Raw genomic sequence first — 24,850 nt, 5'->3', positions numbered from 1 at the left:
ACTGAAAAAGGGCGCTTGCGGATGCGCTAGGGCGCTAGGCAGCTATAGGGCTCTCGTTCGGGGGGGGTTTCGCAGGCCGGCGACAGGAAAGCGAACCTGGCGGGATTGGTAGGTCGTCGATGCGGGCGGAGGTTGATTGCGGATTCAGGTGCTGCCATAGCCGCTCGCTTGGCCGCTTCGAAAGTGGTGCCGCCCCGAAATGGTCCTAGCGCCCAATTTGCCCTCTCGCTTTGCCAGCCCCTGTCGGACTGGCCCCACTCTGTGTTGTGGCCTTGCTTTCTACCTCCCGGTGCTCCCATTCCCGGTCCAGGCCAGGGGTTTCCTTTTCTCAAGCCGCAGGTGACAAAAAGTGACACTGACCACTACTAAGGGCCAACCAGCAAAACCCCACCTTGGCTCTCTCTTCCTTTTCCTTTTTTATCCCCCAACTGGCCCAACTGATCGGACAAGGTCAGCAGCCTCTCGCAGGAGCCGTGACGATCAGCAACGGGACAAGTCCTTCGCATTCTCTTCCCTCGACCCCGATCCCATGTGTGACCCAGATCCGTGGCCCATGAGGCTTCAGGCAAAGATGCTTCGTTCTAACAATGCTGCAATTGGGCCGCCTCGCAGCATGCTCTCGGAATCCATTCATGGGACGACGTGCTCTTGATAGGAACCCTGAGCCCCAACCAGGCATCGGCTCGTCAGGTCCCGCCCCAATATTGCAACGCCGGCTCGCACCGCCTGCCAGCCTTGCGCAGCGAGAACCGCCACAGTTGGTCTTGGGTCTTCGATGCGCATCTCGACAACAAGGCTCGAAGCGTTTTTGTTTGTGTATTTCGCCCGTCAGATCTAAGCTTCACTGCCAATCTGATTGCAGGCTTTACGCTCATTATCCCCGACCTTCTCCTGACTCTTCGACCAGTCTTCTGCGTGCCCCTTCCCAACCCCACTAGCCCCAGCCCGTGTTACCTTACCTGCCGAGATCCAATTGCATGCCCGACACCTTTCGTCTACTGCTTCCCTTGACGCTTCTCGAACGGCGGTTCGCCACAGATCCCGCCAGGGCCGCGTGTCCCCATGCAGCCCCGGCCAAGCCCTGGAGCACAGCCAAGTTGAAACCGCCGGTTCCTGGGCCATCCAGAATAGCCCGCGAATCTCCCCGCGTTTCACCTTCTCGCCGGCCCGGTATCTCTCCCGCACACCAAGCGTGGGCGGCCATCCTCCCGTCTTGGATATGACGATTGTCAGAATCGGGTTTCGTGGGCACTGCGTATTAATGGAGAGGGTCTCTTCGGACTGTCAGAAGCGTTTTTGCTATATCGAAGGTAATATAGAAATCTCTCTTTTGATTTTTATTTGTCTCTCTCTCTCTATCTGGTTGTTTTCCTTCTCAACTTACTCCGTGCTCCCTTTTTAAAGTATCCTCGGTAGAACTTGAGGTTAGGCTCTGGATGTAGAACAAGTAGGGTACAGTTCTATGAGACTCTCGATTAATGGTGGGAGATCCTTGAGCGCGATATTAACGATGCTACCTTGGGCCTCCACTGAAACAGGAGCGCATGGAGAGAAGAAAAAAGCCTGGCTCAAGTACAAGGTCTAATCGTGGAGTAAAGATGCCCAACCACTGTATCGGCGAAACGGGATTCGAAAACTCCCAACTTCGCACGGACGGGATCAAGAATTGGAGCTAGGATTCTCATCCACCTGGGACTCCGCTCAACGTCTATATCGTAAGTAAGAGACGTCTAGCAGATCATGTCCCGCTGCAGCGGCTCATGAAGTCGTAACCCGGGACACACAACAATATATATGAGATGATGATATCATGCTGCCGCTTGAAGTACAATAATCTAACACAGCGAAACTGAACCAGCCAAGCGCCCTATCCTCATATTTGAAACGACGAGATAGACAACGCTTTCTGTCCTACAAGGGCCCCGATACACAAAATGGCCACCCCCTTCACCAATGCGAGCTCCTCTTCTTCTGCACCCGCCTCCTCCGTTCCTCCTCCTCCCTCGTTCTCCCTGGCCGCTGTTGCTGCTGCTGCTGCACCCGACTCTGCAACTGTTGCAACTGCCCCGTGGCACCTTTCCATACGACATTTAGGGTATTGAAATGAAACGGACCCTGTTGTTGTTGTTGTTGTTGCTGCTGTTGCTGCTGCTGAGGCCGTCCCCCAGACGGTCGTGAATACGGCCCCGCGCTGACCGGCCTAGGCGGCAGCGCCGGCGCTGCGGACCCCCCGAAGCTGAGCCCTTGTTGCGGATGGAGATGTGGAGGAAGCGTGGGAGGGGGCACAGCGCCGGCGGCGGCAGTGTTGTTCTGCACACGGGGTGGCAAGGGCGGCCGATCAGATGGGAGCTCCTGCCCTTCAACGCCATACTTTTTGCGGAGGCGCTCGGTTTCTTTGGCGACTTCGGCCTCACGGCGGCGTCGTTCTTTTTCTTCGTCTTGAATCATCTTTTGGATGCGCTTCTGTTCGGCTAGCTCCGCCTTTCGACGTTCCCGCTCCTCGCGCTCGACAAGGGCTTGCAGACGGCGGGTTTCGGCTTCGATTTCGGGGCTCGAGGCGGGGCCTGGGGCCGCGTTGTTTGTTGTTGCTGTAGTCGGGGGATGCCGGACGGCAGGCGTTGAGGTGGTGGTGGCGGCGGCGATGTTTGTTGCTATCGCTCCGGACATGGCGTTTGCTTCTGTTCCCGTGAAGTCGACGGCGCTGCCAGTGGGGCGAGAGTTCTTCCTCTTGTTCCCGTTGGCTACCGGTCCTCCGCCTTGGACGTTAAAGACGTCGGGCTTGGGCGACAGGTATAGGTCCTTGATCACCTCAGAGCCCAGCAGCAAGACCAGCTCGAGTCCCTTACGGTCTTCAAGCTCGACGCGGTGTAGGTTCGGTTGGTAAACGGTCATGATACTCTCACGGGCCGCCTTGAACATCGCGATAGTGATGTCGGGTTCCTTGTTTTTGCGCGCGCCTAGCCTCGTCCCTGACATGTAGCATGTCATGTCCTTGCTCAACCGGCCGTCCTTCTTCCACCGGAACATGATTCGCGGGATGAGGTCGGCTGCAGCCGGCGACGCATTCTGCTGCTCGCGGTCTAGCTTGCTGCTCGTGGGGGTCCGGAATGTTTGGACGGGCAGGTCAAACTCCCAGCTGTCATTCTTGTTCCACGTCCCGGGTACCATCTTGACTGCCACCGTCTGGTCGGGGTTGTATAATTGGATGGCGAAAGTGTCTGGCACGATCGCCGCCGCCGGAGCGGGGCCCGCACCTGATTGCGCTTGCGCTCTGATCTCGGCCGCAGAGAGGGTCGGTTGCGTCCATTCGGGCTCAACCATCACCTCTCCATACACTACATCTGGGTTGTAGGGGTCGCACAGCGCAAGTGCATATTTGTTGCGCGACTCTGGCAGTGCGGGGTCTGCCCGCCGTAGCAGATACTCGGCGGACGGGTCGGAGCCATTTTGCGTGAAGTAGAGAATGCTCGAGAGCGAGTTGTCGGAGGACGGCTTGAGCCGGAAGGTGGGGAGGTTCTCGTCGAGCATTCTGCTCGAGACTGACCCGCCCGAGACTACCTAGGCACCGTATTGCAAGACGCAACGCTCGGAACTTCTAGCCAGAACCTTGACGAGCTAGGCGCGTATAGTTGGCTAGTGTTGGGAGTACTATTCATGCGCAATGAGCTGGATTGTCTCGTATACGTGACAAGTGAAGATGGAAAGCAAAGGAAAGAAGTAGTTTCCTGCTTATCCGGGACTGCAGATGCAGCAGCTGACGACGTTTCGTGGGTCAGGCGCCGCTATAATAACACGCTCTTTGGGTGGGCACGAGGCTGAGCTCAGCAGGCACATGAAGGATGCGAGCACTAGGAAGCGCCATACTCGCAATGTTTGCCGTGTCGCAGGCCCTGAATCCTTGAGTTGACCCCGCCATTGTTGGACAGGCACAGAAAGCCCGGCTGCAGCGAAACGTCACCGTCTCGGGCATCGGCTCAGCCACAGCGAAGCGGGCCCCTTGCTGGCCCGCTTCGGGAGGCAGTGTGGCCTGTAAGATGTAAGGAAAGGTACCGTACACAGGTATGTACACGAGTAATAGTAAACAAACCGACGAAAGCCCGGGTCTTACTTGCTCTCACTTTAGCTTGCTGACAAGTTAACCTATTAGTCGGTAAGTCGACAGCACCCAGCAATTCCGCGTGTTCCATATTCCATATCATTTCCCCCCTCTTTTCGCTCCCGATTATTCTGGTTTGCTCATGCCGCAGTATGCGATATATCAGTCCCTTTGCGCAATACTTGCCGATGGTCTGGCGGTTGAACTTGTTTCGAGAATTGGTGTTGAAGGCGTAATGGAGGATTTCATCATTATGAAGCAAGTCTTTTGCTTGCTCACATAACTTTGGGAGCTTTAGATTCAATCTCCGAACTCTAAATTTGTCCTCCCCTCGACCTCAGAAGTCGGGTAGGGAACATGAGCCAACAAGTCCGTAAAGAGATATTTCTGCAAAGAGTATGTGCTTTGGTCAAACATCAAGCCGACCTTCACCATGGTCAGGACGGAGCCCCACTCGGTTCGCCTTTTACTTTGGTGGTCTGTGCACCCCTCCCGCTCATCTTGCCCCTCCACGTGATCACACAGAAATTCGAAAACCTATTGTGGCACAAATTTGCTAGCGACTTTTCCACGATCTCGGACCTCAACCGAATCTAGGACAACGAGTGCCGGTCTGCACCAAGTTGCCCAACATGTCTCTAGTGTCGGGAGAAAAGGTACGTTAATATTCTGGATCTTCAATCGTTATAATTCGCTGCTGCCTGCGACTTCCTGTGGCTCGCGACCATCCTGAGTTTCGCGGGCATTCCGATGTGGGAACCGTCAGAGTACTTTGACAGATCGATCGTCACACCCCGATTGCATTGCGAAACGCATGCGAGCCGCTAGGAATGGCAGACCAAAGATACCGACATCGACTGGAGTGCATGGCGGAGCCGGAAGAGCGGCACAATACAGTCTCAACTGGGATTGCGTTGCACCTGGGGCGATGGATCACGAACGATATGTATGGGTCGGCGATGGCAAAACCCACAAGATGCCAATGGTATTTCTGTCTCGGAGACGCCAAACTAGCTATCGCACGTCTCAGGCTGGTCGTTCGGTTGCGGCCGTTGTCCGATACTTGCAATTCGGGAAGGATGGGAACCACTACAGGAAGCAGGCAGCAGGCGACAGATACATCATGTTGATTGCTGTGGCAATTCGCGGAACGCTAACGGTATACGCAGAGCAACTTCAACCACATTCTGCGTCTGCTCAACACCAACGTTGACGGCAAGCAGAAGGTCGTTTACTCCTTGACGTGAGTTCCCTTCGCCAAATCAGATTACTGAGACGATCCTTGTTGACTCGTTTATTTTTTTATTATTTTTAGCAAGATCAAGGGTGTTGGCCGTCGCTACTGTATGTTCCCGCAAGCCACGAATTCGGGACGATCCCCGGACAAAGAGCTTCCTCCTGCGCTACTCCAAGCGCATTCAAATACACCGTACTAACTGAGTGGGAATAGCCAACCTCGTCTGCAAGAAGGCCGATGTCGACCTGAATAAGCGCGCTGGTGAGCTCACCTCGGAGGAGCTCGAGCGTCTGGTCACCATCATCCAGAACCCGACCGCCTACAAGATTCCCACCGTACGTTATACCCGGTTGAGCAAATGCGTCAGAACTATGAGCTGACAGGTCTTGAACAGTGGTTCCTCAACCGTCAGCGCGACATTGTCGATGGCAAGGACTCGCAGATCCTCGCCAACGGTGTCGACTCCAAGCTCCGTGACGACCTCGAGCGCCTGAAGAAGATTCGGGCGCACCGTGGTCTCCGTCACTATTGGGGCCTCCGTGTGCGTGGCCAGCACACCAAGACGACTGGTCGTCGCGGCCGGACGGTCGGTGTGTCCAAGAAGAAGGGTGGCTAAGTATTTTCTTTCGGCGGCGTGCGGGATTCTTTGGCATTGCTGTGCTTGGCTTTTTGGCGGTGTTATCCCAAGGCTAAAGGGTGGTCGTGGACGGCTCGGGTTGATTTTTTTTACCTTGCGAAGATCTCTGCAATTCGTTAGGGAGCTCGCGGGATGCCTAAAGGGAACCACCATGATTCACAGCATGACAATACAGGCGCGGATATGAAAAAGTAATGACATGGGCCCTCCGGAACTCGTCGATGACTAGTGATGCATTACCCAAACTGGTCAAAATGCCTAAAGTAGTTTCTTTTTGAATTCCAAACGCCTGATGATGTCTATGGCGGAAGTTGCAAAGGAAATGGGTATCGGGGGGTTAGTGTGAAGTCGCCGTTTGGTCGTTTTAATCCTCATGAGTGACAGCCATATCCAGTACCTCTACCCTCCCCTGACCTTTCGTCTCGCCGCCTATGAAGTCCGACAGCCCCTTGAACGCGCCAGGTTCTACAAAGCCGACAATCTCCCACTCCGAGCCCATGACGTCTTGATTCTCGACCTGCTCGATAAAGCTCAGGAGCTTGTCCTTGACCGTCCCGGGCACCTTTTGCTCCCCTTCCTCCTCCCCGCCCTTGCCGCCGGCAGCAGGCTGCCCCTTGGGCACCTTGACGGCCTGCTTGAGCACGCTCGTCGGGCAGGTGATGCGGAGCCGCATGCGTGCTCTGGCAACGGGAATCGGCTGGCGGGCAATGAGCGCCCGCATGGCGTCAAGGGCTTGCGACTTGGCGCTCTTGGTCGTGGTCACGCCCGTCCAGGTGTGTTCCTTGGCCGTTGTGGTCGTTGCCATCGTTGAAGATGGAGGCTGAGGTTTGCTCTCGCCTGCCTCGCCCGTTGCCGGGGTGGCTGTGTTAGGGGTGTTGGCGTTGCTGCTGCCCTTGTCCCTGTCCTTGTCTTGCTGCTGGTTGTGGTGGGCCTGCGAGCTGAGCATGTCGAGAGCCTTCTCGATCATGCCCGGCGTGTAGACGCGCTTGGTGCGGGGGTCGACGAGCTTGCTGGCCACGATCGAGATGATCTCGTTGTGGACGCGCTCGAGTTGGGCGCTACGCTCCTTCTCGCCGACCTGGAGCTCGCCCTTTTTCAGGATCTCAAGGATGATGTCGTCGATCGAGGCGTCTTTGCCAAAGGCCTTGGCGAGCTCGGCGGACGGCGCCGTCTGGCCCTTGGAGACGTTGAGGAAGACAGAGGGAATCTGGAGGACATTGTCGAGGTCCGTCTCGATGCCCGAGCGCCATTCGAGGACTTTGTTCTTGTAACAGGCAATTTCGAAGCGCTTCTTGCCCTTTTTTAAGCGCACCAGCGAGACGTTGGTGAGTTTGATTTGGTTGGAGGGCTGTTGGATCACCATGATGGCAGCGATGAGGGGAGGGAAAGCCTGGAGGGGCTACGGTGCGATTTCGGTTCAGGACGTTGTTAGTGAGACGACAAAGGTTATAATCTCCAGGTGCGGGGGCTTCGAGAGTGGTATATTTTACTCGATACAGAGGATCCAGGGATTGTGCTTGTTTTATGTCGCGATGTCTTATGCAAGTCTTGGGAGGAGACTTGTGATTTTATTCCCTTTTCTCAAACTACCCCGCCAATACGCACCGTCATCGAGAGCGCGGTCACACTGTGGAGATGCTGCTCCTTCCCGGATGAGTCAAAGCAAGGACCCGCCTCACCTGGCCTGCGGGAATCTGCTGGCACCGCTCAAATGGGATAGGACGACGTAATGCTACGTCCCTGTCCTGAGTCTCGGTTCCTCAACAAGGCGGTTGTTGGGACCCGGCCCAGGATCATGACAATACCGGGTCGCTAACTCTTCCGTGCGCTACAAATATACCTCTTTGTTGCAACGAAAACCGTCCAAATGCAGTTAAGAGTCCGGAACCTGCACAGCGATAGCTGGTCGATGACGAAGCTGAGGATGCAAGGCACACAGCGGGCCGGGTGGCTGGTGCGCTGTCTTGACTGCCATTGGCTAGGACTGCGATAAGAGTACGAGAAATAGAATGGTGCTGACTGTTTTTTAGGGGGAGGCGGCAGTCTTTTCTGTAGCTTCTCCGCTTTGCGCCGTACCCGTGACCTGTCCTGCAAGGTACCCAGACGACCAATGCCTGCCTTGTTTAGCCCTGCGACCGCTTTCCCAAGCCCGGCAAGAGCTCGCTCGCTGCCGCTGTTTCATTCCTCTTCCCTCCGAGCTTTCATCTCCTCCATCCTCTCTTCTTCCCATCCGCACCATCATCCATTCGCCATTCATAGGCCCCCTTGCTCTTCTTTCCATCGTCTATCTTCGCGAGGACCATTGTCATCCAGCCGAGACGTGCAATGAGGATCGCCGCCTCGACCGTGCTGCTCGGGGCTGCTTCGGCAGCCTCGTTCCAGCAGCAGGCTCAGCATGTGCTCTCGGACGGCTTCGGCAAGGTCCAAGAAGCCATGAAGCCGTTTGCCGACGCATTCGCCGAGTCGGCAGCTCGCCCTATTGAGAGCTTCGAGGAGACCTTTGGAGGCATGAGCGCTGAGGCCAAGGCGCTCTGGGATGAGATCAAGCTTCTTGTCCCCGATAGCGCCTTTGAGAAGCCTACTTGGTTCAGCAAGCCCAAGCCGCATCGCCGCCGCAGCGACTGGGACCACGTCGTTAAGGGTGCCGATGTGCAGAAGTTGTGGGTGCAGGATACCGACGGCGAGAGCCATCGCGAGGTTGGCGGCCGCCTCGAGGACTTCAACCTCCGCGTCAAGTCGGTCGACCCGTCCAAGCTCGGTGTCGACTCGGTCAAGCAATACAGCGGCTATCTGGACGATGAGGCCAATGACAAGCACCTGTTCTATTGTAAGTTCGGATCGCTGCCCTGGGAACTGGGGAGGTGCTGACTGAAACCTCTAGGGTTCTTCGAGTCCCGGAATGACCCCAAGAACGACCCCGTCGTCTTGTGGCTCAACGGCGGCCCGGGCTGCTCGTCCTTGACTGGTCTCTTCCTCGAGCTCGGTCCTTCATCGATTGACAAGAAGCTCAAGGTCGTCAACAATGAGTTCAGCTGGAACAACAATGCCTCAGTCATCTTCCTCGACCAACCCGTCAATGTTGGGTACTCGTACTCCGGATCTTCCGTGAGCAACACCATTGCCGCCGGCAAGGATGTCTACGCTCTCCTGACTCTATTCTTCCACCAATTCCCCGAGTACGCGAAGCAAGACTTCCACATCGCGGGCGAGTCGTACGCTGGCCATTACATTCCCGTCTTCGCCTCGGAGATTTTGTCGCATAAGAACCGGAACATCAATCTCAAGTCGGTTCTCATCGGCAATGGCTTGACCGACGGTCTCACCCAGTACGAGTACTACCGTCCCATGGCTTGCGGCGAGGGCGGTTATCCCGCTGTCCTCGGCGAGTCTGAATGCCGGAGCATGGACAACGCCCTGCCGCGCTGCCAGTCCCTGATTAGAAACTGCTATGAGAGCGGCAGCGTGTGGAGCTGTGTCCCTGCTTCCATATACTGCAACAACGCTATGATTGGCCCGTACCAACGGACCGGCCAGAATGTTTACGACATTCGGGGCAAGTGCGAAGATAGCAGCAACCTCTGCTACAGCGCCCTTGGCTGGATCAGCGACTACCTGAACCAGCAGTCGGTCATGGATGCGCTTGGTGTGGAAGTCTCGAGCTACGAGAGCTGCAACTTTGACATCAACCGCAACTTCCTCTTCCAGGGCGACTGGATGCAACCCTTCCACCGCCTGGTGCCCAAGATTCTCGAGGAAATCCCCGTCCTCATCTATGCCGGCGATGCCGACTACATCTGCAACTGGCTCGGCAACCAGGCCTGGACTGAGGCTCTCGAGTGGCCCGGCCAGAAGGACTTCAACAAAGCTTCGGTCAAGGATTTGAAGCTTACCGGTGCTGATAAGGAGTACGGCAAGGTCAAGGCATCGGGTAACTTCACCTTTATGCGTGTCTACCAGGCTGGCCACATGGTTCCCATGGATCAGCCCGAGAATTCGCTCGACTTTTTGAACCGGTGGTTGGGTGGTGAGTGGTTCTCCCAGTAAATAGCGATGGGGAAGCCGTCTTTGCGTACATTGATATGGTAGTATGGTACATCGAGTATTGTTGTTGGGTGCCTTTGGTTGAGTGGTCGGTAGATTGGCTTTCTTGACAGAGTGGAAACTTGGAACATCTCATAAGCAACAGAACATGGAGTACTCGAGGTTCTCATTAGCCGCATCGCGCGTTGTCCTTGGAATAATAAATCTTGGTTCAAACAAATGATATGATATGTATGTGCTCGTGACATGACTACATTCTCATCAACCCGATAGCATTTTTCCCGAGACCGTGGTGCTAGAGTTAACCCCAGTGGTCCGATCACGATTCCACTTGTCGAGATATGTTTACAAGGTTACCGGTCTGTTGAACGAGAGTATCTCTGGCTGCACAAATTTGTCCTGCTTGATAGTCAGCTTATAGAACGCTCTATCTTACAGCCTAGATGTTAGCTCTGGCCTCAAAAGACATCCCTCTCGTACGAAAGCCGGTAAACACTGTAGTTCATACCACCAGGGCAGCCGAGTCCCCGGAGACGCTGTGGTGGACTCAGCAGAGTTTGTAAGCTTGTAACTTTTTACGACCTTTCCATGGTACCATCCACATATACACAGCCCACTCCGTCCGTCCCCTTGCTTCCTCCTACAGCACTGGTCTGAGGTAGTCATTGTGCTACTGGTATCTCCTTCGCTCCTCCTTTCCCCTCGCCATCCTTTCACTCATAAACCATCAAGCTAAAATATGGACATTTGAACAAATACCAAAAAGAAATAGGGAACTAAAAGCAAAGAAAAGGAACAACCACAGGTGATAGAAAAACGCCAGATAAACCCCGCCACCACTGGCCATCCCGACCGCCGCCTTGGTCCAAGAGAACAACTGCCTCAAGATAACCACCTTCTTCCTGCTTTCCATCACCGCTCTCCCCGCCGATTTTTTAGCACTTTCAGCGCTAGTACAAACCGCCCGCCCGGCTTTTTGGTGTGGTTGCCCTACATACCAAAATGGCAAACCATGGAACAAAGGGAAATGAGGAGGAAGGAGGAAGAGAGAGAGAGATATAATACGTTTGGGGCGGAAACGGTGAAGATGAAGTGAAGAATAGGAAGCGGGTCGATCCCCTATAAGCAAGGCTCCCAGGTTCCATTATCGTACACAGCGTTGCGTAAGGTATGCCGGTAATGTGCACACACACAAAAAAAAAAAAAAAAAAAAAAAAAACCGTGACGTCGAATATCTTAGCTTCGTATAGTGATTTCGCGGTCGATGTGTGACGCGGGATAGGGCCCGTCCGTTCAATCACTCGTTGACCGTTCCCATGCTACGACACATGCACATGTCGGAGAGCAGCTTCAAGCCGATATACCCTCAACGGGGCTCGGTCGAAGCGAACCTTTAACCCCTTCCGAACATGGGCCATCTGCTCTGAGGTGCTCGGCTCCGCTGGCGGGTTCAATTCTTATAAGTTCTGACCCTGCCTGCTTCTCCACCCCATCGTCCTTGGCTCGAAATTGGGTGGGATGTCTGGCTGGCGGTTTGGCATAAACCCAGCGTCCCATTTACCCCGCTGTATCGGTGGCTTGCATCGGCGGACTTGAGCTCTTGTGCTTCCTGAAGAGTGATTGGAGGCCGTTGATCCTGAATCGGCTCGGCTTCTTTTTCAGCTGCCTGCACCCGGAATCCTCTGGCGCCAGGCCCTTCACTGCCCCGTTGATATGGCCGTTTCTTAGGGGCTCTTCGTTCATGGGATAGCTGTCGGGTTTGAAATCCGCATGGCTCTTTGCCGACTCGGCCGTCGTTGTCGACTCGGGCGCCGCCACACTCGTCACTGGGATGCTATCGGGGCGGTCAAACGAGTCTTTACTCACAATGCTGGTTCCTTGCGTGCTAGGCGACAACGGCATCTTACCCGTCGTCGCGCTGGTCGCCTGCGAAGCCCAGTCCGTAGTGTAGGGGGCCGAGCTCCCTTCGGTGGTCTCGCTAGACCTTTGGTTGGTAGGGAGATGAGGATGGTAGCCGTCCATGTTGTACGGGTCGCTGCGGCCAAAGTCGGCCACTGCTTCAAAACTGGTTATTATCCCGTCCACGGCCCGCCGTCCATCAGGCGGTCGCCCGGGACATTGAGATGGCCTGTAGTACGTCTCGGTATGCTCAACAACAGCGGTGCTTGCGGAGAACCGAGGTTCAAGAACCCTAGGCACAGCCTCCGTAGTTGCCTTTGCAGGACATGCCTCGCTTGGCAGTTTCGGCGATGTTGTGAACGCTACCATCTTGGGAGACAGATCCGTATCACTGTCTCGCTGTGTCGGTCGGCCGAGCAATCTCCTTTCCTGCTCATCCACAAGACATCTGTCGAACAAGCTCTCGTTCAAGTGGAGCTCGTCCACGCAGTACTGCATCGCGGGCAGGATCTCGGCGACGCCTTGGAATAGCGGGATGGCAAATACATTCATAAACTTCAGTTGCGCAGTGGCCAGCGATATGATATCTTTTTTCGGTTCCGACATGAGTGACGTGGGGATAGCCAATTCGCTCTCCATGGTCGCCTGTCGGGAAAATTCGTCGGCGAGAACGTGCATCCACCGGAAGGCTGTATCATGTTGTCGGCTCTGATGAGAGTGCGAATGAGAATGGCGTCCCATAGAGCAGATCGTGGGCTATGTGCACTTACTACATTGCTGATATCTGCGCATTTGATGAGCAGAGCGCACGTTAATGCCTTTTGCTCGTTTCTAACGCTTTCGCTCCACCCCTCGGCGCTGTTATTGTTTGCGCGTAGTCGGCCCTGAAGATCGCCCAGCTTCTTCATGTAGTCGAAGTGCAGGCCCATATCCGTTGCAAGAATGGAACTAATCATTAGATTGCGCATCTTGCTGTCGGAGAAGGCCGACGGCCAGTACCTCCGGAGGATCTGAGAGTAGGCGGCGCAATGGAAGGATTCTAGAACTGAACGGTCGTTGTACAGCTGCGCGAGTGGCGCATTCAGCGTTACCAAGAACCCGTTGTTGACCCCTGGATGCCCGACATCATGGCCAATAGCCGTAATAAGAAGCGTCAACGCTTCAAACGGCTGAAGCAGCTGGGCGATCGGCGATTTTGGAGGCGTCTCGGAAGGTAAACGATTGGTAGAAGGGTAAGGGGGCAATGACCCAATGCGAACGAGGAAGTGGAAGGTTGCCTGCAGAACGTCAACCACGTGGCGGAAGTTGTGATATGGGACAAAGGCGTTGTAGGCAGCCCGGCAAGCGAGAAGAAAGCTGTGCAGCTGGTCTGAGGGAGGCGGTCAGCACACTGTGCAGAATTCAATCGCAGCAGCATGATTAATAAGAGCGGCCTGACCGCCACGTACCTGTTGGTATCCGCCATGGTTCCAGCTCTGGCATAGACAATGCGTGCTTGAACATGACGGCGGCCGCTACAACAAGTTCGTCGTCGGTGAAGTGGTGGGCACAAAAGTGCCACCGGCCGACTGCCAACGAAACTTCGGCCTGCCTCTCAACCGGAACCGACAACTTGATGCTCCCTAGCCCATCTTCATCCTCGTTTTCGATGAGGCATATCCAATTCATGAGTTTGGACACCATCGCTTCCCGCAGATAGGAGAAGGGTTTCTCCTCGCTTATTCCGACCCATGAACGCTTTCGGCCTCGACGGATCTCCAGGAGGGCCTTTTGCTCGCGTGTGGCGTCTCGATGGGCGCGGTAGACATGTACCTCAAGGTTAGTTATGCACTTGGCATTCATGGGGCTCGACATAACATCCGTGGCGCCGAGATCGAGACACTTCTTCACCATCATCTTGTTAGCCGCCCTGTGGTCCTTGGACGAATTCACACGCGGGCTTGCGAGGGGAGTCTCTTCGCTGACCGCGCCTGAGGCTTGGACATCTTCCGACCGGCTACCATTCGGGAAAGCAATCATCGGAATCGTAACGGCTAGTTTTGACGCATTACGGACATAAGACTCCGAGATTATCTTCTGCAGCAACGTCAACCCGTATAGTTCCTCTTCGTGGTTCTCGTCATCGTGGGCGGCGGGTAACGGAAGAGGCGAGGGGGAACTTGAGCGGGACGGTTCGGATATCAGATCCTCGTAAGGGGTATCCAGAAGGAAAAGTGTCGGTTTGAGGGTCGCCATCGAAGATTCCTGAAGATCGAGCCATTGGGTCAGACATGCGCCTCCGGTGCTGCATAAATGGACTATTTCCCCGACCATCAGTATACTCGATCAGCGTCACTGCGACCAAAGATGTGTAAGTGTACCTTCGCCAAAGACATTCAAGAGAAGTTTGACATTCTCTGCAACGTGCGCCGACTCCCCCTCGACAGCATCCCCATCGCTAGTCTGCCCGGCGGCTCTGACGTGCCGGTCCCGTGACACGGACCGGTCAACATAGATGACATTGCACTCGACATTCTCCATGGTGGCCCTGACAAGCGACCAGTCTTGCGACTAGGTACGCTTCCGCCACAGCGTTAAGGATGCGAACGGCCAGACAGGGTCCGGACACGGGCACCTGCACTCTGCAAACGTCTCCAAATGGCGAACGGGGGCCAGTCCAAAGAACAGACGGCGGGTCGGCTCCGATCGCGTTCGGCGAGGAATCGGTATGTGGCGCCCTCTTTCTCTGCGATGAATGCGCGTGGGGGGAAGGGTCGGTGGCGGCAAGGGAAAGGCCCGAGGGCGACGCGACGATAGGGGCAGAATCCGGCCAGCCACGGGTGAGCACGAGAAGAAACTGATATCGGGAATCGCGTGACGTTTCTTTGAGGCCTCTGGCCTAGGACGGATGAGGCCCCGCGATCGTCGATTGAAATCCTTTCGCGGCCGAGAGGCTGACGTTGAGCAACTGGCAGAAGGTGGATGACGTTGTATGGCCTATGCGATTCGGAATTAGACATGCCGCGCATCGAACTGGCCGAATCTGCGTGCGCGTTGAGAAAAGCGGAGGGGAGGGTGGAATTGCGCGGAAACCAGAGCGCCGGGTCGGTGCGCCGAAAAGATTTGGGAGAGAAGGGAGAGGCCCGGGCCCAGCACTCGGCGCGACTGACGGCGATCTGGGCCGCGTGGGTCAAAGTCGGCGTGTGTGGGTTTGGGCTAAGGAGCAGGAGCGGGTGGAGAAGAGGCGTGGAGAGGAGGCGTGGAGGCGTGGAGGCGTGGAGGCGTGGAGTGACGGAGGGAGGGAGTGACGGAGGGAGGGAGGGAGGGAGGGACGAAGGGAGGGACACAGCATCATGGAAACAAGAGCGAAACTTACCCTAAATTGTCAATTGTTTTGTTTAGTCTCAAGAGCGGCCGCCAGTGGGCACTAGTGTAGACAGACAGGCGGGTGGAAAGGTTGAAGACACGAGAGAGCGGCGGCGGCGGAGGCGGAGGCGGCAGCGGCAGTCGATATCAGAGAACGGCAATGACAAAGGGCCAAGGCAGAAGATGCACACTCTCGCCCGCTCTCGGCGCCGGCGAACCCATGGGGCGAATTACGCTGGGGGAGGTAGGTGGGAAGCTGGGTGTGGATCAATTGCGATGGGAATAAAGGCTTTTTCGCGATTGGGCTGGTTTCTGATGAACGGGTCGATGATAGGCAAGGACCTCCCCAAGGGAGTTGGACGAAATGGAAGGGTGGGAACAGGGAAGGGGGGGGGCCCATTTCGTCGGGGGACGGGCGGAAGTGTGGATGCATTGGATGCATACCCCCTCCCTCCTCGTTGGCGGGAGCCAGTAAGAGCGCCTTGTTAGAGTGGATGATGCTGCGCGAACGGGTAAGGTGCAATCTCAGGGATAGCCGGCGCGACCGCTCAGTGGTCCGTCGAAGACCCCCTGGCCTTCTGGCTGTCTTCTCGAAGAGCCGTCGAACAACGCTACTGCAAACCAAAACCCTCGACTCGCCCGTGCCCAGGGCATGCTGCAGCCCCCGTCGCGCAACAAAAAAGCAACCTGGAAGAATCTCTGTGCCTGCGACATGCAGCGCACACGCCCTGTGCCAGATGCCAGAAATTCAATAAAAGATCCACTACAGTTGCAGCGGAGCCAGAGCTGCAAAGCACGCCTGTGGCCCGGGCCTCTCCACCGCGAGGCTGCTGGTACGGTCGAGATCGTAAAATATATATGTGTATATATATGTATATATATATATATATATATATATTCTTCAGGAAAAAAAAATAATAAAATAAATAATAAAATAGAGGAAAAAGGCGCTCTCGCCCGGCTATTGCGCGGCGGCAGAACCCGGCGCGAAGAGACACTGGAGGGTGGACCTGGCGTAGCTGTTCGGGTCATATGGATTCCGCCCCCTGCAGAGGGGCCTCCTTCGGCCCCAGCCACTCAGTACGGAATAGAAAAACCCCATCGCGGTTCGACAAGCGACGCAGGGCCGGCCGCGACAGTGCTCCGAGGCCTGAGAAATCGCAGGCGCAGGTGGCACGGACACGTAGTAACCGAGTTCCTGTCGGCGCGAGCGCCAGGACGGGCATGAGCATCAAACGATCCAAGCTGCAACGTGCGCAACGGCAGAGTGGTGATCATCGCCGGCGCTGGCCACCAGGTACGCGCAGCGAAAGATGCTGAATTGTGTATAATTAGCATGCCACACGACGAGCCATTTCCAGATCGCCGTTTCAGCAGCCCTCTCCGGCTCGGAGCAATGCACTCACGGGCAGCAACCCGCCGAGCTAAGCTTCTCCAAAAGGCAGACAAGCAAGTAACGGCTCCATCGGGCGGACCAAGGCGGGACCAGAACCGCCTCCCGACCTTCCAAAAGCGATCAAGTCGCGGGCCAAGCCAGTCCCCACGGGCGTGCTCCTCCGGGCTTGGCCAACCCCACGGACCCTGGCCCTACGGCGCCCCCTTCTCGAAGCAGCACAAAGCATCGCAGAACGTTTTCCGGCAGTGGTTGCCAAGGGCCGGGACGAGTCGCACGAGGTCGCTTGGGACGGTCCCGTCCTTGAATAAAGCGTCCCCGTCGTTTCCCCCGCGTTGGTTGCAAGATGGGAGGCGCCTCGTCGGCTCGCTCCCCACGACTTCCCCACGACCAAGTCAGTCCTCTGCTAGTCAGGTGTCAGCCCAGTTGCGCGCCGAACATTGCATCATGCCCAACGCCAATGCCTGGGTTCGCGCCCCTCCATCTTTTAGCCGTGCCGCTTCCTGGCCCTACCTTGCCCTACCTTGCCCTACCTTGCCCTACCTTGCCCTACCTTACCCTACCTTTGCCCCTCCCCCTTCTCGCCAATGATGTTGGCGTGCGCTACGCAAAACTGGCTCGAAGCTCAGCTCGACCCGCCGGCGGCTTAATCTACTTCTGACCTATCACAAAATTGTCGGGGGCTCAATGTAAGCCAGGGGCACAGTTCGACGACGAAGAAGCGAATGAACCCGCTCCCGGGCCTGCCGTACCCTGTGGGGTTGACAGGTGTGTCTGTACCACAGTACAGTACAATACAATAATGTACATACGCGGGCGCCGATCAGCCTTGGGCCTCACGGCGGCATCCCCCGCTGCGATTATAAATCCTTACAGACGCCGGACCGGGTGCTGTTCCTGCGACGTATTACGGGCCGAGTCCAATGTCTCCCGGCCACCCCGTATGCCGTGTTGTCCCGTCGTCGCCCAGCTGCCAGCCGTTCCGAACGGTTTACGTCTTTTTTTTTTTGTTCTCTTCCTTTCCGCACGCAAAAACGGCGTCCAAAAACTGGCCCGGAAATTGATTGTGTGCACACACATACACACATACATAACCTCAGGCACGTAGCACCCGCCCGCTCAGACCTCGAATCCAACCCACATTTGGGTTGGCATGCAGCTGCCGTACTCTCGTAGCTTGAGACATGCATTCTGTCGGTCGTGTTCGGTCTTCACCTGTGAATGCCGTGCTGCCCGCCTGCAAAATGCTGTCAGGGCCACGTGTCGCGAGCAACTGAATCAGTGTCCGTGTGCATTTCGAGTGGTGTGGAGATCCGGTACGGGAGACCCCACCGAGATCGGGTGGAAGATCTGACTCAACGCCGCATATCCGCCGTATCGTCGTAGCATCGTCTTGGTGAATTTTTCTTCCCCTTTTGTTTTTGTTTTGTTTTGTTTTTATTTCTCTCTCTCTCCCACCCCACCCCCCTTTTTTTTTTTTTAAAAAAAAAAAAAAAAAAAAAAAAAAGAAAGAAAGAAAGAAAGAAAGAAAGAAACCATTAACAAGCGTGACAATCCAGAAATGCCACCTTCGCAACGCTGGGAAGGGAAAAAAAAAAAAAAAAAAAAAAAAAAAAAACCAAAGAAAGAATGAAAAGAAAAGAAAAAGGTCCGTGATAGTTGTGCCACCATGCCCGATCGACAGGGCTGAAACAGCCTCTTTTGCGGAGGATAACGTGATAGAAGAAGCATGGGAACCCCCAGTGAGTTATTTATAACGCTATTCTGTTTGGAAATGGAGATCTTCAACATCCCCGGTCATGTAAGCCGTGACGCATCCGCACCGACCTTTTAGCTTTACAAGAGAGACTCTTCCCCCATGATGCAGTGCTTGGTAACAGATTCTGTCCACATCCATCAGAACCAGCACCTACATAAATACATCTCTGTGTAAGGTAGCTTCGATGATCACCCAGCACCGAAACACACAGGCGAGCAGAAACAGCAACAGAAACAGACCCAAAACCAAAACCTTTGTACGCCATCTATGTAACCACTTTTTTTAACCTACCGCCATACCCTGCCCTGTCGAGACTTGACATGCTGAAGGTGTGCGGGGGGAATGTGTGTAGGAGAATGTAATACAATGCACCGCTCGCTCAATGAACCATCGTCATCTCTGCAACCACCACCACGAGCTTAACCGGCAACTCTACATCGTTTACTCTCTTGCCCCTCTCCCCGGCCCATCACCCCCGCTCTAACAGTATCTACAAAGCCACTGACATGACATAACCTGACCTGACCTGGCCCGCAACCGGGTAGACGGGCTGACTCATTGTCCAGCAAGTCTAGCCCTTCCCACCAAAAGAGAAAGGAACCAAATCCCACGCACTCATGCAAGGTAACGAAGGTAGGCAGGTGGGGTAAAGAAGGAAGGTAAGTAAGGCATGCGGCCGGTACTCAAGAAACCAAACCGCACCCGTCTAGCATAGCGTGGCCTAGCCAAACGAGCCCATTCCGCCTCGTGCGTTCATCCCGCCTTGCCTGCCGCCTTCCCTGCCACCTTCCCTGCCACCTTCCCTGCCACCTCTGTTCTATGTATTCCCAATCACCATCCCTCTGTCAAGAGGTGAAAAGGGGAAAAGGAGAAGAAAGTAAAACTGCTCGAGGCCCTAGCGCCGCGCCGACTTGGTATCCCTACTTATCAACCAACGGAGCTGGTGTTAGGGCGCCTCGCGCATCGGTTCAGGCAGCTTGATGTGCTCCCAGTCTGGCTCGGCAGGAGAAGTAGTACTCTAAGTCTGTGGCTTCCCTGTCACCGCCGGCGGCGGCACCAACGACTGCTCGTCTACATCGCCAACGTGAATCTCAGCGACCTTGTCGCTAGCTTGGTCGTCTCCAAGGCTGGCGGCAGGGACCGTATGGATCTTGCCCCACGTCTCCTCGGTAATCTGGCCCATGAAGTCTTGCGCCTCGGCCGACGGGGTGGGCGGGACATCGTATTCGGGGAACTGCGACGTCGGTTCGAGGGGCTCAACGTACCCCGAGCCAGGCTCGGCCGGTAGCAGCGACTCCATGTCGGCATGCGCCTCAAAGGCGTCGTCGCCGTTGATGGACGACCCGTCGTTCTGCGCCACGTCGCTGGCGATGTCGCCGTCCGCATCGGACCCCGCCTTGCTGTTGAGATTGTTAAAGCTCCAGCTGCTTGGGCCAATCACCGACGTCATGCCAGCCATGCCGCTGTCATAATCGGTGAGACCGATCCCCTCGTCCTCGTCATCACCTTCGATGCTGTTGCGCAGGGTTTCGTGGGCGCTCCAAGGCAAAGGAGCGCCCATGTCGCCGTCATCGTCGGCCTCCCCGACGTTGACGATGCTCGCCTGGTATGAGGGTAGCTCGGTGTCTGTGATACTAGCCAAACCACGACTTCCTTGAGGGAGAACTAGACCTGCTCCGGTCAAAGCGCTCGGCGATCCACGACGGGAGGAGCCTTGGCCGAGACGCTGACCTTCCCCCGATTCCAGCATATCTTCATCGGTGGCGTCAATTTGGTTGTTGTAACGGTCGAAGATCTCTTGGAATTTCGGTCCACCCAACGGGGCCTCGGAACGGCGTCGGTAGAATAGAAGATACGCGGCGGATGTCACAACCTTGGCGGTAGTACTTTGCTTCACAACGGTAGCATCTTGCGGGGTGTTAGCGGTTCCGGAACCTGACAAAGTCGCGGAAGTGGCACGCGCAAACTTACCATTATACTCGTACCACTCGCCGTCTATGAAGTTTTTGGCAAATGCAGTGTAATGGCCGCCACCTAGGCCGCCCCAATGGTCGTCAACGGCGATCAGATCGTAGATCTCTTGCTTCCCGTCTTCCTTGTCAATGACGCGCTGCGTCAGATCCAACCCCTCGACAGGGAAATCGACGAGGATGTCTAACTTGTCCCGGCGCCAGCCACTAGAGCTGAACCGTTTCAGATGGACCACCAAGATATCCGGTGTCTTCCAGAGGTCGAACTTCTTGCTGGCCCGGCGATGCTCTTTGCAACGAGGGCAGTACCAGGTATCCTGTTCGGAAAGGATCTCCTCCTTCTCGAATTCGTCCAAGCAGTCGTCCAGCGAGATACCGTGCTTCTTACGCATTTGCCGTTGCTTCTTCTTGGCTTCGAGGGCGGGATCCTCCAGAGTCACGAGGTTCTTGTATGTTTTCATGCCCCGCATCCCATTATCCGACGGCGTCCCGCCAAAGACAAAGTCAAAGGCCTCCTCGCTCCACTCGACCATCAGGCCCTCGCCGAGACCGACCAAGGCACCGCTTGGAAGGGCATTGTCGGTATCGACTGGCTCTATGGACTGGCTCCGGCGGACAGCTCGCTGTTGCTTCTCGAACCGTTTCTTGCCCTTTTTACTGTAAGTCCTATAGGACTTCATCTTCTTGTTTTTTCCCCGGGCGCTTACTTGGCTGTGGAAACCTGCCCCGTTCAGCCGGGATTGTGAATTCTGAAGCACACAAGCACACAGTGTCAGTCGTCTGCAAGCCCCAGAGATTTCTTGCTGCGAGTTGCTACCACTAACCTTGGATTTGGGGAAATCCGAATCCTCGTCGCTGGACTCGTCAGCCATGCGAGTGACTGCAGACGTCGGCAATCGCGCCGATTCCTCGCTACCACTTTCGTCAGAGCCATCCAGCGGCCCAGGACTCCGCATCTCAGTGTCCGAAGCGGCCGGCTTCGGTAACCTAGTGCTCAACCTTGGCAAGAGGCCGTCTTCCGAGGTGGATTGCCACCCAGTAGGGATGATCGCGTCCGACTCCTCGAAGTAGCTTAGGTCAAAAAGATTCTGCAAATCTGGGGCCAGAAATTCCAAAGGACTGATCCACTTGGGACGCGTTTGTCTGAACCGCCTCAACAGCGGTGATGATCTTTGAATTATGGTTAGCGCCATGGAGCGAGTCTTGGGTTTTACCGGGGTGCTCACCCTTCAGGTGACGCAGAAGCGGTAGGTTTCTGGGCATCGGCTGCGTCGTGCATCGTTACGTCAACGATATCCTCCTCGCCCTCGACTGATTTGGCAACGATCTTAGAATCGCCTGCGGAATCCACATCCGACGCAGTGTTGATGATCTCAGGGTCCGTAGTCTCCGACCCATCGCCATCTTCGGCCGCAGAAAGCTGAGGCAGCGTCGTGAACGTAGCCACCTTCTCTAGAATCTTGCGATAGATAACCTCCATGTTACGAGCCTCCTCGGGCGTTAAGACGATAAAGTGCGGCGGAGGTACAATCTCCGAGTTCTTGCGCCCATATCGCTTCCGACCGGATGGATCCATCCGATGAAGAACGGGGACAAGCATGCGCTCTGTCATGGAATCCTCCATGGGGGGAGACGGCGCCTCGTCGTCATCATCAGCGGCCAGCGACATGTATCTCGGCTTTTTGACCTTCTTGGACCCGTGGGTATTGGTGGGTGCGGCTTCAAGCTCGTGCACCACAGGGACGTCGCTAGACTGAATCTCTTCTGAGACTGTCCCCATGTCATCATATATCTTAAATAACTTGCCTTGAAACTCTTCAGCCGCAAAGAGACGCTCAATGGGCACTCCAACTCGCACAGAGATGTACTGCTTCATGGTCTTGATGCTGCTGTTCTTGTCGATATCGACCACGATTTCGACAGGGGCTGCATTCAAAGGGAAGAACTTGACGGCCCGGGACCATACGTTGGCTACCGGAAGTGGGAGCGTGAGGTTGTTGAATGGGTCAAATGTAATGCTGACCTTGTCACAGACGGGACACACGAGCGTCGACTTGTACATGCCGGTGAAGAGATCGGCGATGACCGAGTCGTCCCGCTTTTTGGTGATGTCCCAGACTTTTCCGGCCATCTCCCGGATCGCTGCCGGGTTGTTGATCATGTCGTCGGTGGAGTCGGGTTTCTCGATGTACGGCTTCTTCTTGATGCGGTTCAGGTCCTCTTGAAGGCCGTCGAGCAGGAAGCCAACGAACTCCTGAGAGTCCTGCTGCCCGTATCCGGAAAACGCGGGAGCGTACCGCCCGATGACGCTCTTGAAATGCCGTGGCGCCACCGAGTTCGGCGCCGGATCCTTGTATATCTCTTCCAGGAGGCGCCCATACGCCTTGGCAACTTCGCCATTGTGAGAAAGCGGGTTGTCCGGGTTGATCTCCTTTTGGGCTTCGTGCGTCAAAAAGTACTTTGTGAGCTCTTCGACGCTCCTCACGCACTGCAGTGCTGAGTTCATATAGCAGGTGTTGCCCAAATTCTGCAGCCCGACACAGCCGATTGTACGTCCGGGCTTTTGTTGCGCGCGACCACGGGTCTGAGGGCCCAGCGGCGCTGGGCTGCTGCGCCCACTTGCATTTCCGCGGGTCAGGGCGCCAAGACTGCTGGAGCTGCCCCTAGTTGCGATAGCTTTGTCCTTGATGCTACTGCCCCTGTAGGTAGAGACGTACGAGTCGCGATCGACCTGCTCATCGAGAACAAGGGTTTGATCGACGGCGAGGCCTACCAGCGACAAGCTCTTTCTCCCATTGTAGTTGGGGTTGGTAGTTGTGTCGTCTGCTTCAACCAGGCCACGCTCAACGTCCTTTTCGAGTTTCAAGAACGTCTCTACATCGACAAGCATCTCAGGCCAGGCTCCGGGGGACGCGGGCGGGCGACCAAGGATATCAGGGGCACGGCCCGGCGAATCTGGAGGGGTCTTCATCCCGGAGGGCTCGGACGAGTTCTCCGTGGCAGGGATGGTTTGAAGAAGTCTCCAGACGCGGACTTTTCGGTCCGCTGACACGCCGGCGAGCGTCTTCACCTGTTTCAGGAAGTTGTGGTAACCAAAGGAGGTGCTCTGGACGACCACAGGAGGCGCTGGCTTCTTCAACTTGAGCTCCTGCTCCACTGGAATGGGGCTTGTTGCAGACCATAGGCGGTGGATCGTGAAGACGGGGGGGTGGAACTCGAACTGGATGGTTGGGAGGCTCACAGGATCAGGCGCTGTGTTGTGAGCGAGTCGGACGATGGGCGATTGTCCAGGAGCCAAGCCATACCATGACATGAGGAGATCCCAGGCGTCCTTGGGGAACAGCTCAAAGTTCTCCGTGTCCATGCCCGGCTTTAACTTGACGCAGAGTGCCCCGTTGGAGTCTGTGAATATGGCTTGGATGATATCCGAGTTGTCAACCGGACCTAGCAACCCTTCCGAGGGTTCCTTGCTGGCATGCTTCGCATCAGATCCGAAAGCCTGTGCCCGACCGAGCCATTGACGAGACACGAGATAGGCCTCCTCGCCTTCTTTCGCAGGGGTCTCGGCAAAGGCCTTGACGAGTGTCTCGATAGTCTTGATTTGTTGGTCGAGCGGGGGAACGTCTGCCGGAACGATCAGCACAGGGGGTTCGCTAGGATGATGTGAAGGGGGAAAATATTACCGGTCCGCAAGGGCAATTCAGCCTTCATATTCTCATCAGAGGCCGCGGCCCCTGGCTTGCCATCTTGTTGCCTCGACGCTTGATCCAGCTCATTTCTTTGCGAGTCTGGGGCGGTGATCATATCCACGTCCTCCCTCGCGTCCGCACTCTCCTTCTCTATTTCCATGCTGGATGCTCGGCGCTTTAACGGAGAGGAGGATCGCTGGGGGGTATCGGCAGAGCCGCCCATCAGAGCGCGTCGGGCCGAGTGGAGGACTGGAGACTGGTTCCCTGCGGGCCCGTCCTCTGACGGCTGCAGGGTCGGGCTGGAGTCGACCAAATCGGCGCTCCGGTCGTAGTCGATAGACAAGTCGGCCGAAGCCGCACAGGGGGAGCTCGCGGCGGAAGACGGGGAGTCAGCGAAGGAACTGCTGTGTGTCTGCAGGCGGGGCGGGACGCCGGAGCGGGGGAGCGAGTCGGCACGAGCGAAGGTGGGCGTGCTAAGGCCAGATGTCGAGGCTGCCGAAAAGGAGAAGGAGGGATCGGCGTCTTCTTCAGTTGAGGGCAGCACCAAGTCGTCGGGCTTGCTGTGCTCCCTGGTCACCTGGCGGGTAATCCTCCGTTTCTTTTGGGAAGACGTGGTGAAGGCGAGCTGCCTGTGCAGCTCTAGGGATGCCGGCTCGGAGAGTGTCGAGTTGCGCAGAAGGCGGTCGAGGAACGAGGCCGAGCGCTGTGAGAGGACGGGCGCAAACGGACCAGTTGTGACAGCAATGACGGACAGCACGATGATGCGAAGGGCCGAATTCTCGGG

At 56.0% G+C, this 24,850-nt stretch overlaps 6 protein-coding genes across 6 annotated transcripts; 2 read left to right on the top strand and 4 right to left on the bottom strand.

Annotated features, from left to right (window-relative positions):
* Nucleotides 1-1,947: 1,947 nt before the first annotated feature.
* Nucleotides 1,948-3,528, bottom strand: MFIFM68171_10522 (uncharacterized protein; the record flags this gene model as incomplete). Its single annotated transcript, XM_071065941.1, has 1 exon — nt 1,948-3,528. One exon carries the CDS (start codon nt 3,526-3,528, stop codon nt 1,948-1,950), a length of 1,581 nt encoding a protein of 526 aa, XP_070922042.1.
* Nucleotides 3,529-4,728: 1,200 nt separating this feature from the next.
* RPS18 (40S ribosomal protein uS13) lies at nt 4,729-5,949 on the top strand (the record flags this gene model as incomplete). The annotated part of the gene is made up of 5 exons (XM_071065940.1): nt 4,729-4,752; nt 5,266-5,339; nt 5,412-5,440; nt 5,547-5,668; nt 5,728-5,949. 5 exons carry the CDS (start codon nt 4,729-4,731, stop codon nt 5,947-5,949), a joined length of 471 nt encoding a protein of 156 aa, XP_070922041.1.
* A 385-nt stretch (nt 5,950-6,334) lies between these two features.
* Nucleotides 6,335-7,333, bottom strand: MFIFM68171_10520 (uncharacterized protein; the record flags this gene model as incomplete). Its single annotated transcript, XM_071065939.1, has 1 exon — nt 6,335-7,333. One exon carries the CDS (start codon nt 7,331-7,333, stop codon nt 6,335-6,337), a length of 999 nt encoding a protein of 332 aa, XP_070922040.1.
* Nucleotides 7,334-8,295: 962 nt separating this feature from the next.
* Nucleotides 8,296-10,014, top strand: MFIFM68171_10519 (uncharacterized protein; the record flags this gene model as incomplete). Its single annotated transcript, XM_071065938.1, has 2 exons — nt 8,296-8,797; nt 8,852-10,014. The coding sequence occupies 2 exons, from the start codon at nt 8,296-8,298 to the stop codon at nt 10,012-10,014; spliced, it is 1,665 nt and encodes a 554-aa protein (XP_070922039.1).
* A 1,554-nt stretch (nt 10,015-11,568) lies between these two features.
* PDE2 (3',5'-cyclic-nucleotide phosphodiesterase) lies at nt 11,569-14,430 on the bottom strand (the record flags this gene model as incomplete). Its single annotated transcript, XM_071065937.1, has 4 exons — nt 11,569-12,618; nt 12,681-13,279; nt 13,359-14,207; nt 14,271-14,430. The coding sequence occupies 4 exons, from the start codon at nt 14,428-14,430 to the stop codon at nt 11,569-11,571; spliced, it is 2,658 nt and encodes an 885-aa protein (XP_070922038.1).
* A 4,995-nt stretch (nt 14,431-19,425) lies between these two features.
* MFIFM68171_10517 (uncharacterized protein) lies at nt 19,426-24,289 on the bottom strand (the record flags this gene model as incomplete). The annotated part of the gene is made up of 6 exons (XM_071065936.1): nt 19,426-20,060; nt 20,139-20,315; nt 20,379-21,126; nt 21,202-21,547; nt 21,604-24,001; nt 24,061-24,289. The coding sequence occupies 6 exons, from the start codon at nt 24,287-24,289 to the stop codon at nt 19,426-19,428; spliced, it is 4,533 nt and encodes a 1,510-aa protein (XP_070922037.1).
* Nucleotides 24,290-24,850: the final 561 nt, after the last annotated feature.

The sequence above is a fragment of the Madurella fahalii genome (assembly GCF_045866475.1).
Source record: "Madurella fahalii IFM 68171 DNA, scaffold_6, whole genome shotgun sequence".
Lineage (NCBI taxonomy): Eukaryota > Fungi > Ascomycota > Sordariomycetes > Sordariales > Madurella > Madurella fahalii.
The sequence above is the reverse complement of the archived record's forward strand: the minus strand, read 5'-3'. Positions and strand labels throughout refer to the sequence as shown.